Genomic DNA, 14,867 nt, shown 5'->3' with positions numbered 1-14,867 from the left:
AAAATCTCCAGCACAGTTAGCAATTAAATACTTCCCTTTGTATCTTGGCCTGAATAGTTGGTGATAAAATAATTATCAACATGTTTTGCCCTTTTTTAAATTGCATAGTTGCCCAGTTTTTGTTCGTTTGTTGTTTTTTTTTTCTGTTAAGCACCAACAAAACTTTGCATGGGGGATATAGTATTGAAAGTAAAATTTGTATGATCATGACAATATTTCAACAGCATGCTTATACACATCATAATCTGTAGCCATACTGTTTAGCCATTCAGTATCACAGATGTAGCTTGTGTTCCTCTTTTGCTAAAATATGTAGATCCCTATGAAGTAACACTATACATTAAACATAATAACAATTAGCCACTGGGTTCTGCTGCTAGCAAAATAAGCAAGTTCATATCACTGTTCTCATGAAGTTTAGCTGTGAAAAGGACGGTCAAGATACATTTGTGGCAATGGCGTTTGTCATGCAGCATTAGAAATGGCGAGAGGAGTCAATTGTGAATCATTTTTCATGCAGACAATGGGATTTATTATTTTTATTTCAGTAGATCATGTGTTAAATCAAAGAATTATACTGCTGCTTAACCATTTCCAAAAATTATTGACAACTTCAAACTGGACTTTTTTGTCACGTAATTATGTGAAGGTGTAATGTTCGTAACTTTTTATGACTGACTGGAATTAAGCAGGTATGAGAATGGATACGTTTACCGTGATCACTGTTATGACCAAGGGTTTCAAGTATAAACGGTGTGTACTTTCGTTTCCACACTCACTTTGAGATGTATAAAAACTGAACTTTGCATAAAGCATTTTCACAGTAGCCTCAGATCATGTGTACATACATTTCTGCTCAGTTTTGCAAACTGGCAGCACCCAGAATCAAAGCCGTGCCACTGTTTCTGTGTCGTTTCCCTTCTTTTTCATATTCACATTAATAGCACGGGATTTATCAAATACACTGAAATTAATTGCATATTGTTTATAAATTAATTGCATATTGTTTACAAATTTAATTCACTTAATTGTAATCATTCTGTGACAATATAATGGCGCATGGAATGGCAAAACTATTCCAAATACCAAGAAGAAGAAGAAGAGAGCACCCATTTATAAATCATGATGACTGGTTTCTAAGTCGATTTTGATTTCCAAGAGCAATCTTCTTGGAGCAGTATACTGAACTTAATTTTTAAAAGTAAAAATTCAAAATTTCCTCTTTACTATATCATACATGCATTGTTTAATAATGTATCATTATTTAGAATACATACATTTCATGTGTGTTCTGTGTCTACAACAATTTGTATAAATGTAGGATGACATGAAATGTGAGGCAAGAAATGTTGAACACATAACTAGAACAGAAAGTTTTTTCATGTTCTACTAATAATTGGCAAAATTCTGATGTGAAGTGTATAATGTGTGAAGTGTATAAAGACTGAAATCCAAATATCAAATAAACACTTTCACAAAAGACACAGATATAACAAAACAAGTGCACTTTTTTCCTAGAATTTAACCAAAGTAAAAGAAATTGGGATAGGGCACAATACACACACACATACAGTATATACTGTATGTCTGCTTGGCTGGTGCAGAGGGAAGAACTGCTGTCTCCAATTTGAGAGGTTGAAGATTCGATCTCTTTATGCATTAACTATTTTGAGTAGTGAGTGGCTATTATTATTACTATTATAGAATAAAAACATACATTTGATTTATTTGCGTCTGTAACAGCCGGTGTAAATTTATGGTACTTGTAAAAGTTAGCGTTTTGTTTTATTATTCACTTTTATTCTCTCAGTCAGCTCATGCTCTCCCCAATCTGACACTGTTAGTCTTCAAATAAAGACATGAGAATTTAAGGTGGCCCAGGATTACAAGTTGTTTTGGAGGCTTCAGGGATTCTAGTGTTAATTGCTTATTTTAGTCTGAAACAGCTGCATTTACTGTTTAATTTGCCCCTTATTAGCAACTAGATGTAAATGACAAAGGAACCAGCAGTTCTCCATCTAGCTTGTTTCCATTTATGCCTATGTGAATTTATCATGCACCATTTGGTTTAATAAAGTACACAGAAGGGAACTGAGGAGAGGTGAAGAAACAAAAATTACTCATCCATTTTAAGCTTCAAGCTATTTGGATGATTTCATTATAAAGGAAAAAAAATCTATGATTATGAATGCCCTGACATTGGAGAGTTAAAACACTAACAAGCCACAATATTAAAAAAGATCTGTTATTGGCAAGGATTGTTTTCTGATTAAGCAACTGTTTGAACAAAAAACTGAAACTACTGCAACCCTCTAGGTCCGATGTTAGTCACTCTTGATTTAAAATATGCAGTTGTACAGCTAACAGTTGATTCCAGTCATTGAACCAACCTTAAACAATTTCAAAGAAATGGGGATATGCATTGACTAATTATTTGTTTTTGTTTTGTATTTCAAAGTGATTTTGATTTATAAATAGTGTCCCTTTAACACAGATTTGCAGGCATCTAATTGTGCATACTGATATAAATTAAGAAGACACAGTCTTGACCAGGGATGCAGATGTTTTTAGAACATCTGAAGAGAGGAGTTTTAGGAGACGAGTTTAGCTATGTACCAACAATCCAAAGACAGCACAGGCAGTGAATCTTTACCACAAGGGAGTGCTAATTTTGATAAAGGGAAATTGGGGAATGTAATTAATAAAAAAAGAAGTTCCCCCCAGTATGATAAGGAGAGGCCGGTACCCTGCTTTCAATTTTCTCTTAAGGTTGAGCAGGGAATCTGGGGCAGCAGGGACACCTGGAGCTGCTATCCTCAAAGTTGGAGAACAGGCAGGCTGACTGGCATGTTCAAGGTCACAAAGTGAGGTAGAGGTGGGAATAGATCTTGGAGTCCTTGTGCCTTAATGTCCACTGCATTAGCCACTTAACCATGTCCCCTATACACATACATACATTGACAGGTTGCTGTCCTGTAAACAAGGTGCCAGGTACATAGAGTAATGATCTAATAGAAAACAGACTTGATAAGGTTGCATGTTGTTAAGAGGAAACCACACAGGTAGATGCACAGTTTCCCCAGGTGCCAGTGTGGGTAAATGTCTGCCACAGCCAATAGGCCATGAAGGTTGGCAATAAATGACACTACAAACCTAGAAGGTCAGCTGAGTTTCCATAAAATATCTTGTTCATATGAAACAAGTAGGGATCTGCTTTATTTTAATGTAGTTCTTATGTTACCAAGGATACATGCCCATTTAACAGAATATTTTGTTTCAGGAGTGCAAGGTTAGCAGGGGTCACTACAAAGTGTTCTGAGAAGTTGAAGTTGTTAAGGTGTATTTTGGACTTGAGTGGGGTTTAAAGTATATTAAATTTTAATGGCCTATTGAGATCAAAGTTGGTATGGCAGGCTGCAATGTAGTGTGGGCTTAATATCAAAAGAGCAGGAGAATACTGTACTGTATATGGAAGACTTTTTATGGTTCTTCTTTCACTTGCTTTGATTGTTTGATTGAAGGGAAAATAAACCAACCTTTCATCCCTGATAGAAAGGTACTCAGATTTGTTTACGTAGGTACCGGTGTGCAGACAGGTTTGATTTTTGCCTGTTAATCTGATAATTGTATGAGAAAGTAGGGAAGTGAAACCTGTGCTTCCATATGTAAAATATTCTTATTGCAGAAATCTAATTAATAAATAATCTATAATAATAAAAGGCAAAGCCCTCACTGACTGACTGACTGACTCACTGACTCACTCATCACTAATTCTCCAACTTCCCGTGTAGGTGGAAGGCTGAAATTTGGCAGGCTCATTCCTTACAGCTTACTTACAAAAGTTAGGCAGGTTTCATTTCGAAATTCAAAGCGTAATGGTCATAACTGGAACATATTTTTTGTCCATACACTGTAATGGAGGAGGCGGAGTCACGTATCGCGTCATCACGCCTCCTACGTAATCACGTGAACTAAAAACAAGGAAGACATTTACAGCACGAGTCACACGCGGGAACGAAGGTAAATGACGTTAATTTTTGACTGTCTTTTAATACTGTGTAAGCATACATATTAACACATGTGCAATTAAACGTGTGCATTTACGGGGTGATTTCTCAGGCTTAAAAGCTCACCTTTTATCAAACGCGGGAAGAAAGGTAACTGACGTTGTTCACTGTCTTTTAATACTGTGTAACCATACATATTAACACATGTCCAATTAAACGTGTGCATTTACGGGGTGATTTCTCAGGCTTAAAAGCTCGCCTTTTACTAAAAAGGTAAATGCAAAACTATTTTCAATCAGTTTATTGAAACGCTCCCATTAAGGATTGCAATAACATATTCGCAAGATAAAAGAACGAAGTAGGGGGAAATGGAGGAACAGCCGCAAACAGCGAAGAGCAAAAAATTAATTAAACAATTGAGAACGGAGCGAGTTAAGCATACAAGCATGTTCATAAGGGAAACAAAGCACGATGTAAAACGTAAGTTTAAATTAAGTTTATAGAAACGCTCCCGCTGCGGATTGCAATAACATATTCGCGAGATAAAAGTTTAATGAGAAGACACGAGGTATAAACGAACCACACGCCGTGGCGCAATGTTAGGGGCAACAGTTTCAACCATTCTATGATCTGCTTCTCGCAACTGAAAGACGGCACATGGCGGATGTTAGCCGACTTGCTGACCGCAACGTTAGGGGCTTCAACTATGGCGCTGACGCCACATCTCAGTGCCAACACTTTGCAGACTGTACTTAAAAGACACGCCCTCCTCACTGGACAGTTAAAAACACCAATCAAACTAACGATGACATCAAGTATTACCCAATCAAAAGTAGGAAAGGAGGCATCTTCATAAAATGCGTGTGGGATGATTTGCATGAGACGCTGCTTTAAAAAAAAAATGATAAAAAAAATACGGGATAAATCCCGTCCAGTATTGATTCAAAACGGGACGCGCAATTTCATTCTCAAACGTGGCACGATTCCGTATTTTAAAGGACGGGTGGCAACCCTACAGTGCCAGGTAACCACCCATACAATCAGATTGTGATTCAGACTAGGAATGCAATGAATGTAATTACCCCGATCTACATACAAGGCGAAAGTCTTGCAACATTCAAAGATGATGGTTTGGGATAAGTACACCATACAACATAAAAGAGCTTATGAAGCCTTGAACCGAAAAAAGCAAGATCTCAGAGATCGTAAAAAAAAAAATAGGAGGTAATGTCGTTTTACTCGCTGTAGATTTTAGTCAAACATTACCAGTTATTCCACGAGGGAGACCAGCAGATGAACTCAACGCGTGTTTAAAATCCATGCTTCTCCCACGCTCGGTTATATGTCGCGTGTTCTCGGGTAGGTGCACCAAAAAATGTATACATTTAAGCATGTAATGGGCAAACAAAAAATGAGGTATACCCGAAGGCACTGCAGTAGTACTTAATGTAACTTTACTTCTTAAATGTTAATGTTTTACTGTTTAATAATTTATACGCTTCTTATATGTTGTTCAAATTCTTTTATCAAAATACCAGTGACAGCGCAATGCACGATAACATGGAGTGAATACACCATACGCATCCGCCCATGGCTGCCCTGCTGTGCGCAGATAGGAGTTGATTGTACAATAAAATAAAATCAAGATAAAAAGAGTAAAACAATCATCACCCATAAAGCGTGTGTGTGTGTATATATGTGCATATATATATATGTTGATATGTGGATGTGTATATGTATATATATAGATATATATATATATATATATATATATATATATATATATATATATATATATATATATATGTAGATATGTATATATATGTGTATATGTATATATATGTTTATATGTGTGTGTGTGTATTTTATATATATAAAACACAGCAACACTCATAACAATGACAACACAATTACATTGACAATCATGTTACGTTATTTTTAAAATGTTTCCTTTTTTTTTCATAACCTCTTTAACACATTACTTCTCCGCTGCGAAGCGCGGGTATTTTGCTAGTTAAATAATAAAGTGATATACTGCTAGATTTTTTTCACAAACAGGTAGAACATCAATATGAGCTATATTTCTCCTTCTTTACCTGGAGTTTGTCTGGCTTTAGGAATTCAATTAGTCCAATTGGTGGAATATTTTCATCAGGTTTAAAAGCTTCTCCATCAATGGAAATTATTTTTTTCATTACATTAATCATCCAGTTAAAACCTAAAACAGACAATAAAACATAAGGAGTTTAATTATATTGAATCATTATATACAACTTACGTTTCTATCTGAATGCAGTATAAAAGCATTGAACACCTCAACCTTTGATAGAGCCAGAGTAAAAGATAACACATGTGTAATTTATATAGAGATAAAGTTTTTATTTGGCAATGAGCAAGAGAATAACATTCATTAATTAATTATGCATGAGGTATCCTGTCGGTGGGACACCATCATATTTCAAAGTTGTTTGTGTACGTTGCTATTAACTCATGAGTCAATCAAAATCAATAAAGGCATTTTTACATACTCAAGGGTGTCTTCTTTCAAGTAAAGGGTGTCTTATTTCAAATAAATCATGTTTGCCCGTTGTTTGCTGTCTTTCATTAGTACTTGCACACTCATATGCTCTGCGGTGGGTTGGCACCCTGCCCAGGATTGGTTCCCTGCCTTGTGCCCTGTGTTGGCTGGGATTGGCTCCAGCAGACCCCCGTGACCCTGTGTTCGGATTCAGCGGGTTGGAAAATGGATGGATGGATGGACACTCATATGCTGAGGTGAGAAGCGCCCCATAGGTAAATGAATTTGCTTTTATCAAAGATCCCACCTATGTTGATACACATACAGTAAAAGGTAAATTACTCTTGGAGAGCTGAGGTTCAGAGTATTCCAAAGTTATATAGTTATGCTAGTGATATGGAATATGTCGTCATCACCTTAAGTCAGATTCTGATCACGATTTTGATTCTATTAAGAATGACGCATTTGCTGATGTTCTTGATGCTATACTGGATTTGTAAGAATTGGTTATAGTATAACTATAAAGTATCGTGGCATACAGTTTTATAGTTCAAACATAATATGTTGAATTACCATACCCAGAGATTGTCTACTGCACATTCTTCGTATGTTACTTTTCTGAGCAGTGCTGCTCCAGTTTCAGCTTACAGAACAGTTTCACATGGGGACCCAACTTCCCCCTCCTCAATCACATATCATTAAATCATGCCCAGCAAACTTTCACAGGGGACCATATTCATTATACTGTATATACAGTAATCCCTCCTCGATCGCAGGGGTTGTGTTCCAGAACCCCCTGCAAAAGGTGAAAATCCGCGAAGTAGAAACCATATGTTTATATTGTTATTTTTATATTGTCATGCTTGGGTCACACATTTGCACAGAAACACAGGAGGTTGTAGAGAGACAGGAACTTTATTTAAACACTGCAAACAAACATTTCTCCCTTTTTCAAAAGTTTAAACATGCTCCATGACAAGGCAGAGATGACAGTTCCGTCTCACAATTAAAAGAATGCAAACATCTCTTCCTTTTCAAAGGAGTGTGCGTCAGGATCAGAGAATGTCAGAGAGAGAGAGAGAAAAGCAAACAATCAAAAATCAATAGGTGATTTTGATCAATAGGTGCTGTATGCGAAGCACCGTGGGGGAAGCATATCGCTTGACAAAGCAGCCACAAGTAAGCCCAGCAAGGATGGGAGCAATGTGAAGGTAGTCTTTCAGCATTTTTTGAGGAGCAGCCGTATCCTCTAGGGGTGCGAACAGCCCCCGTGCTCACAATATATTTGAGGAGTTTTATTTAATATGTAATACGTGCTCTGATTGGGTAGCTTCTCAGCCATTTGCCAATAGCGTCTCTTGTATGAAATCAACTGGGCAAACCAACTGAGGAAGCATGTACCCAAAATTAAAAGACCCATTGTCCATTGAAACCCACGAACCAGCAAAAAATCCGCGATATACATTTAAATATGCTTACATATAAAATCCGCAATAGAGTGAAGCTGCGAAAGTCGAAGCGCGATATAGCGAGGGATTACTGTATAACTAGCTCTGATAAAAATTTTCATTGAAATTCTACTTCTATCTGGCTCTGGAGCAGCTTATTTTTCTTTTATTAGTATTCTTTATTTAGTAAACTGCTTTTTTAGGTAATTCTTCCCATAGATTTAACTCCACAATGATTTTAATTAAGCGTTCTTTTGTAGGGGGCCATGCTGCTATCAGCTTTCCTTCTTTTCATTATTAAACTTTACAAACATTTATAATGGATGAATAGATTTGACTTTAGAGTATGTATTATAAAAAGACTACAACAAATGAATAAAATATTTGTAAACATGCATTAACAGTATTTGCTAATGACTTATTAATAAAAGTTATTATAAAAGCTTACAAATATGGTATATGATTATCACTTCAAGAAATGGATAATTGTATTTGTTAATGGCTTATTAATGAAGATGTTGTGACTGATGTCCCAGCCGATTCACCATCCTTGACATCCTTGTCTGCTCCGTACTCCTACCACCTAACGCCAGCTTGCTGCACGCTGATGCTGTCTTAACTGAGAGCTGGCTCTCTGTTAAACAGTTAATTAATTGCAAAAAAACACAGATGCCCTTCGAAAACACCCACCTAAACAATATTTCAATGTAAAACAAACACATTATTAACCGAACATTTGAGGGATCAGCTGCGGCTTTGCTCTTTTACTGTGTAACATGCTTCTCGCACAATGCTTAGAACATTTAAATGACTGAGCTGAGCCCCAGCCAGCCAATTGCTCACTCTTCTGTCCTCTATTCCCAGACCACATCTGCCCTAGCTGCCTGCTTCCGAGACAGTGAACCTGCTCAACGAAGAAGACTTTGTGTTCTTTTAAACTGAAAGGTGGAGCTGGAGTGCGTCTTTTGCCAAGTTGCTACCTGTGTTCTTATACATTCATGATAAACTCCTGTTGAATAAACTCTTAATGCCTGTTTCTGCCTGTTACATAAAGTTGATATTCTTGGAAACCCTATGCCCTGAGCAACTCTACAACCCAATATGACAATATAAAGTGATTCACATAGCAGTCAATTTTCTCATGCTTGTAACAGGAGAGAAATAAAAAGTCAAAAGAGAAAGTTCTCTTAAAATAGTCCCAGTAGATTATTCATTAAAGTAAACATTGAAACTTTCAAGGAAAGTATGTGTGAATAAAAGAAAAAGTGTTGCAAAATAAATTTCTGGCAATGATCTTTACCTAGAAAGTCTAACTCTGTGGCCTTATTTAACCAACATTGAACTGGTGTGTTGGTCCTGCTTTATGCATTTTGTTGTCAGTAAATTTCAAATAGGTTTGGGGAATATATAGATGCATGACAAAATGCAGAAGTTGCTGTTCTTTTCATGTTACATCATAAGGAAAATATCAAAACTAGCATTTGATCCATCCATGACATCTCGAAGCTCAGATTCAAACAGGGATGAGTATTTCACATCTAAAAAAAATGCTACACAAGTGTTAAAGCTAATGTCAAAACTGTAATGACTATATTTTACAGGCTTCTGGAGGAAGTTAATCCCTTTGACACAATTAGCAGTTTACATGTTTTCATAAATGTATCCTTTCTCTGTATCTTGTGATAGCTAAAAGGCTAGATTTATTACTGACCAGTCCAGGATTTTGTTTTATCGCTCTTTGTAAATCACAATCTATAAAGAGAACCTTGGAAATGCAACCTCATTCCATTAATACAAAGAAGCTACCAACTCTGGAGTTTAGTGACAATTAGAGGAAAAGATTCAAAGTAAGGAGGGAGAGAGAAAACACAAAATAGAGAATATACAGCATGAAATCTGAGACCATTCCTTTTTTACATTATCTCTGTAGATCATCTGGGGTCGTATGTTTTCTCTTTCGCCCCCTCCTCTTTGGCTCACCTCACAGTTTTTCAATGAGGTTTAGGTCCAGGGACTGAGACAGCCATGGCAGAAGCTTGATTTTGTGTTCCTTTAAACATTTTTGTGTTGATTTGGAGATATGTTGTGGATTTTTGTCCTGCTGGTGAATCCAGTCGTAGTTTCTTGGCAAAGTCAGACAGATTTAAATTTAAAATCTCCTGGGGCCTCATGTATAAACGGTGCGTACGCACAGAAATGTTGTGTACTCCCGTTTCCACGCTCAAATCGCAATGTATAAAACCTAAACTTGGCATAAAGCCACGCACATTTCCATGGTAACTCATACCTTGGCGTACGCAATTTCTCCGCTCGGTTTTGCAGACTGGCGGCACCCAGCGTCAAAGCAGTGCTACTGTTCCTATGTGCTCATCCTTTCTTTCTTAGCTCCACATTCCTGACGCGGCTTTATAAATAGGCCTACACTGAAATTAACTGCATATTGTTTATTAGTGTAATGCATCTGATTGTAATTAACCTGTAGCAATATAATGGTCCAGGGAATAGCCATAGTATTCCAAATACCATAACTGCTTTAGCGTTGTTACGCTCACTGCATCTTGTTCTTCTTTCAGCTGCTCCCGTTAAGGGTTGCCACTGCGGATCATCTTTTTCCATATTACTCTCACTGCACCACTCGGAGTATTTATATCACTGTATCTGAGTGTGAATCACAGCAGCAGCTGATCGGAAAGAGAATTATCAGTATACAGTTTCAAGTACATACTACCTCAACCACGGCTAAAAGCGTCAAAGCCTTTCCTGTACGGACCTCGCGTTTCAGAAACAGTTTCATTCCAAGAACTATAAACGCACTCAATCAGTCCATCAAGTGCTCCTTGTAGCACTGTTTGTACTTATAAGTACAATCACCTCACTGTAAACTTACACTACAATTATAATATTGCACAACCTGCGCTACTTTATAAAGCGCGTATGATGACAATATCATTTTTAAGATGAAATGCAGCAAAAAATGTTGCTTATAGTATACAGATAAAACTTTAACTTCATTTAAATAATCTGTATTGTTAATAATTAAACATGTGAGGACACGGTGCTGCAGCGTATAGCTAGTTCACGGATAACTCCTGCCTTGCGCTGTATTCTTGCTGGTGCTGACGTGACACTGGAAGGATAGACAAATAGAATAATTAAACATGTACTACGAAGATATTTCAGTGTTCCTTAAAAGTTTTGAAGAATCGGCGTTCTGAGCTTACAAATGGCTTAACGTCTATTACAGAGCTGATTGTGTGGCGATTGGAGAAAGAAAAGTATGGACAGGAATTGGAGGTTAGTACGTTTGAAAGAGACAGTACTTCTGTAATAAATTATTTCATCGAAGGTCGCACATGGCGCAGCAAGCCTCTTGCGTGAGATATGAACAATCACTGCGCCACCGTGTTCCCATAGTTAATAACATGCTTTCATTCCTATCATCATGAAAATGATATCACGTATACATCTCAGTATTTTAATTATTCAGAGAGCTGTAATATCTCGAATGTAATGGATTCTGTGTCCTGTCGGACAAAGAGAAAGAACGGAAGCACGTAGTGATTCACACACATAGAGCACATAGAAGATCAAACACAGAACAAAGCATTTAACGAGCTACTTGAGAAACTAGTAAAATAAACAATTTTAAGATGAAGTTTATGATGTTCTACTTTAATGGCAAAATACACTACATGATTAAAGTGGAAATTTCAAGATTAAAGTTGACATTTCGTGCTTTTTTCCCACTGTGTGCTTATTTTTTTTGTCTGTGCCCTAATAAGCTTTCATATGACACTCAGACGGTGGGCTACGACTTGCCTTTTCACGGCGACTTTGATATGTGATTTCTTTTTTATTTTTGGGCGACTTTGTGAACTCGATCTTTCGAGTTTCTCCGACACTCTGTCACTCGATCAACTTTCTTTTGTTGATTATGCCACTGTTTAAACCAACAAATAGTTCATTTTTCCTTTGCCTCCACTTGGTATTCACTGAAATTCTTATATTTTCCCCTGTGCTTTTCCCATTGTCTTTTCTCAGAAGGCTATTTATATCGATTTGCATATTCAAAGAGGCGTAATTCTGGGAGGAGTTGGGGCGGGACAGAAGGTGCGTGCACGCGCGTTACTTTTCACGCTGATCGGGATTTATGTAGTGGAAGAACATGAAAGTTTGCGTGCGCACAGATTCCTGCATCTGGATTTTTCTGTGCGTACGCACAATCCTGCTTTTGTGCTTATGCCATGTTATAGTGTGAGTTCTACGCACGGCGTTATACATGAGGCCCCTGGTGATTCATGGATTCCATGATGCCATGTACACTAACTAGGTTCCCAGAGCCTTTTGAGACAGTGAGGGATCAGGTTCTTTTCAGTATAGCCATGTTTTCTTTATGCCATAACCTCCTTAAGTGTCTCTTGCCAAAAATGTCCACGTCATCTGATCATTGAACATGCTTCCAATCAAAGTTCTAGTAGCATTTATCAAAGTCCAGTGCTTGGTGGTGAAATGTCAGGAAAGGGTTTTGTTTTCTGGCATGCCTTTCAAATAATCTGTTAGCATGGAGGTGGTGTCTGGTGGTAGTTTTGGAGACTTGGTGACCCCAAGATGCTACATTTTTCTGTATTTCTCCAACAGTGATCCTTGGGACTTGTTTACATCTCTTACCATCCTACTCACTCTGTGGGAACAAAATTAAGTTGGATCCTCTTCCAGGCAAGTTGGTAACAGTTCCAGTTGATTAGAACTTATTAATTATTGGCCTTAACTGTACATATGGGCATTTTCAGGTGGGTAGATATTTTCTATAGCCATTTCTTGACCTATGAAGATCAAAACACACCCCCCCCCCCCATTTGAATAGTATGTTCCCTTATCTTTCCCATGCTGATTCTCATATTTATACTCCAGTGAAACAGAAAGTCATGGATTACTGCTTGAAACTTCCTACACACTTTGATTGACTTATAAAAGTAAGACATGGATGGAAGAAAAGGAATCAGTTACACTTTGACCATAAGAACCTCTTGGGATGCCAATAATTGTGGTATATATGGTTTTGTTAAATGAAGGATTATTTTTTCTCATAAATAAATTTAGTTCAAGTGAAGGTTTGATTCTCCTCATTTTTTCAGTGTGAGATTACCTTTATTCACTAAAAGGTGAATTTACATTTTTCTCAGGGGTGCCAATAATTGTGGATAGGACTGTGTCATAAGAATGAGTTGGAGACATCAGAAAGGTTTGGGGCAGCCACCCATATATTATGCTCAGCTGCAAATTGCTCTTTTTAAGTACACGATGTGTATAGCTCGGAGTCCAAAACAGAACTGCCTGTGTCAAGGCAAGATGGCAGTTTTAAAGGCCTGGAAAGGAAATGACATCATTGTTGCAGGAACTGGGAGTGGCGTCCTGGTGTCCGGAAGTGACGTCATCCTTGGGACCGGCAAGAGGCGGGATTTCCCGGGAAAGGTCTGCAAGGGACTGAGAGAGATAGTCAGTACACTCCGCCGCCCCCTGGCCTGGCGTAGAATTACAAGTGTTTAGGCCCTTCAGCTGTTTCCCATGCGCACGTTTGTGACAAGGCACCCCCCTTAGCCCAGACCCACTGGGTCGGGCGGACCTGTCCGAGAGGTCGTGGACTCGAGAGAGAGCATCCACATTGGCATGGAGAGAACCCTTCCGGTGAATAAGCAAGAACTTATATGGTTGGAGGTCAAGAAACCACCTAGTGACCCGCGGATTTGACTCCTTGTGAAGGGCCATCCACTGGAGGGGTGCATGATCCGTCACCAGAGTAAATTCATGGCCCAAGAGGTAGTACCTCAACTGCGTAATCGCCCATTTTATCGTAAGAGCCTCCCGTTCCACTGCGGCATACCTGGTCTCCCGATCCAACAGTTTCCGGCTCAGGTATATGACGGGGTGTTCAACACCATTGACACTTTGGCTCAGCACGGCCCCCAGGCCTGTGTCCGAAGCGTCCGTCTGGAGTATGAAAGGGAGTGTTAAGTCTGGGGCTTTCAATATGGGTGCTGACGTAAGGGTCTGTTTCAGGTCACAAAATACAGCAACAGTCTTGTTAGTCCATACCATGTGGTTTGGGGCCCTCTTCTTTGTAAGGTCTGTCAAGGCTGCTGCTCTTTCGGAGAACAGGGGTACAAACCCGCGGTAGTACCTTGCTAACCCGAGAAATACCTGCACTTGTCGCTTGGTATTCAGACGGGGCCAGTGTAATATGGCATTAATTTTGGAACACTGTGGTTTTACAGCACCACGACCCACCAGGTAGCCCAAATACTTAGCTTCTTTTAACCCAAAGAAACATTTCTTTGCGTTAATTCGGAGCCCAGCTTCAGCCAGTGTCCGCAGTGCCGCACATGATCCCTCCATGTGCTGGAATAGATGACAACGTCATCCAAGTAGGCAGCACAAAACGTGTCATGGGGCCGGAGCACTCTGTCCACCAGATGCTGAAATGTTGCCGGTGTCCCATGTAACCCGAATGGGAGGACTGTTTACTGCCAGTGCCCACTAGGGGTGCTAAATGCGGTCTTAGCCTTCGCGGAGTCCATTAAAGGAACCTGCCAGTACCCCTTTGTCATGTCAAGTGTGGTCAAAAACTTCGCTTGTCCAAGTCTCTCGAGGAGGTCGTCCACACGAGGCATTGGATAGGCGTCAAATTGGGAGACTTGATTCAGTCGACGGAAGTCATTGCAAAACCTCCAACTTCCGTCGGGCTTACCGACCAGAACAATTGGACTGGACCAGGGACTATAACTTTCCTCAATCACACCTAGCTCCAGCATGCGCTTGATCTCAAGCTCCACTTCTGCCCTCTTTGCTTCAGGAAGACGATATGGGCGTTCTTGTACGACAACTCCGGGTTCTGTC

At 38.9% G+C, this 14,867-nt stretch overlaps 1 protein-coding gene across 1 annotated transcript in view; it reads right to left on the bottom strand.

The window, feature by feature from the left end:
* LOC127525807 (sulfotransferase 6B1-like) overlaps positions 1 to 14,867 on the bottom strand; it is a 62,104-nt gene that overhangs the window by 30,295 nt on the left and 16,942 nt on the right. The window contains exon 2 of the mRNA XM_051925618.1: positions 6,104 to 6,225. Coding sequence (XP_051781578.1) covers positions 6,104 to 6,225 — 122 coding nt within the window. The remainder of the gene's footprint in view (positions 1 to 6,103; positions 6,226 to 14,867) is intronic.

This window comes from Erpetoichthys calabaricus, chromosome 3 (genome assembly GCF_900747795.2).
Source record: "Erpetoichthys calabaricus chromosome 3, fErpCal1.3, whole genome shotgun sequence".
Lineage (NCBI taxonomy): Eukaryota > Metazoa > Chordata > Cladistia > Polypteriformes > Polypteridae > Erpetoichthys > Erpetoichthys calabaricus.
This window is presented reverse-complemented; position numbering and strand designations above follow the sequence as displayed.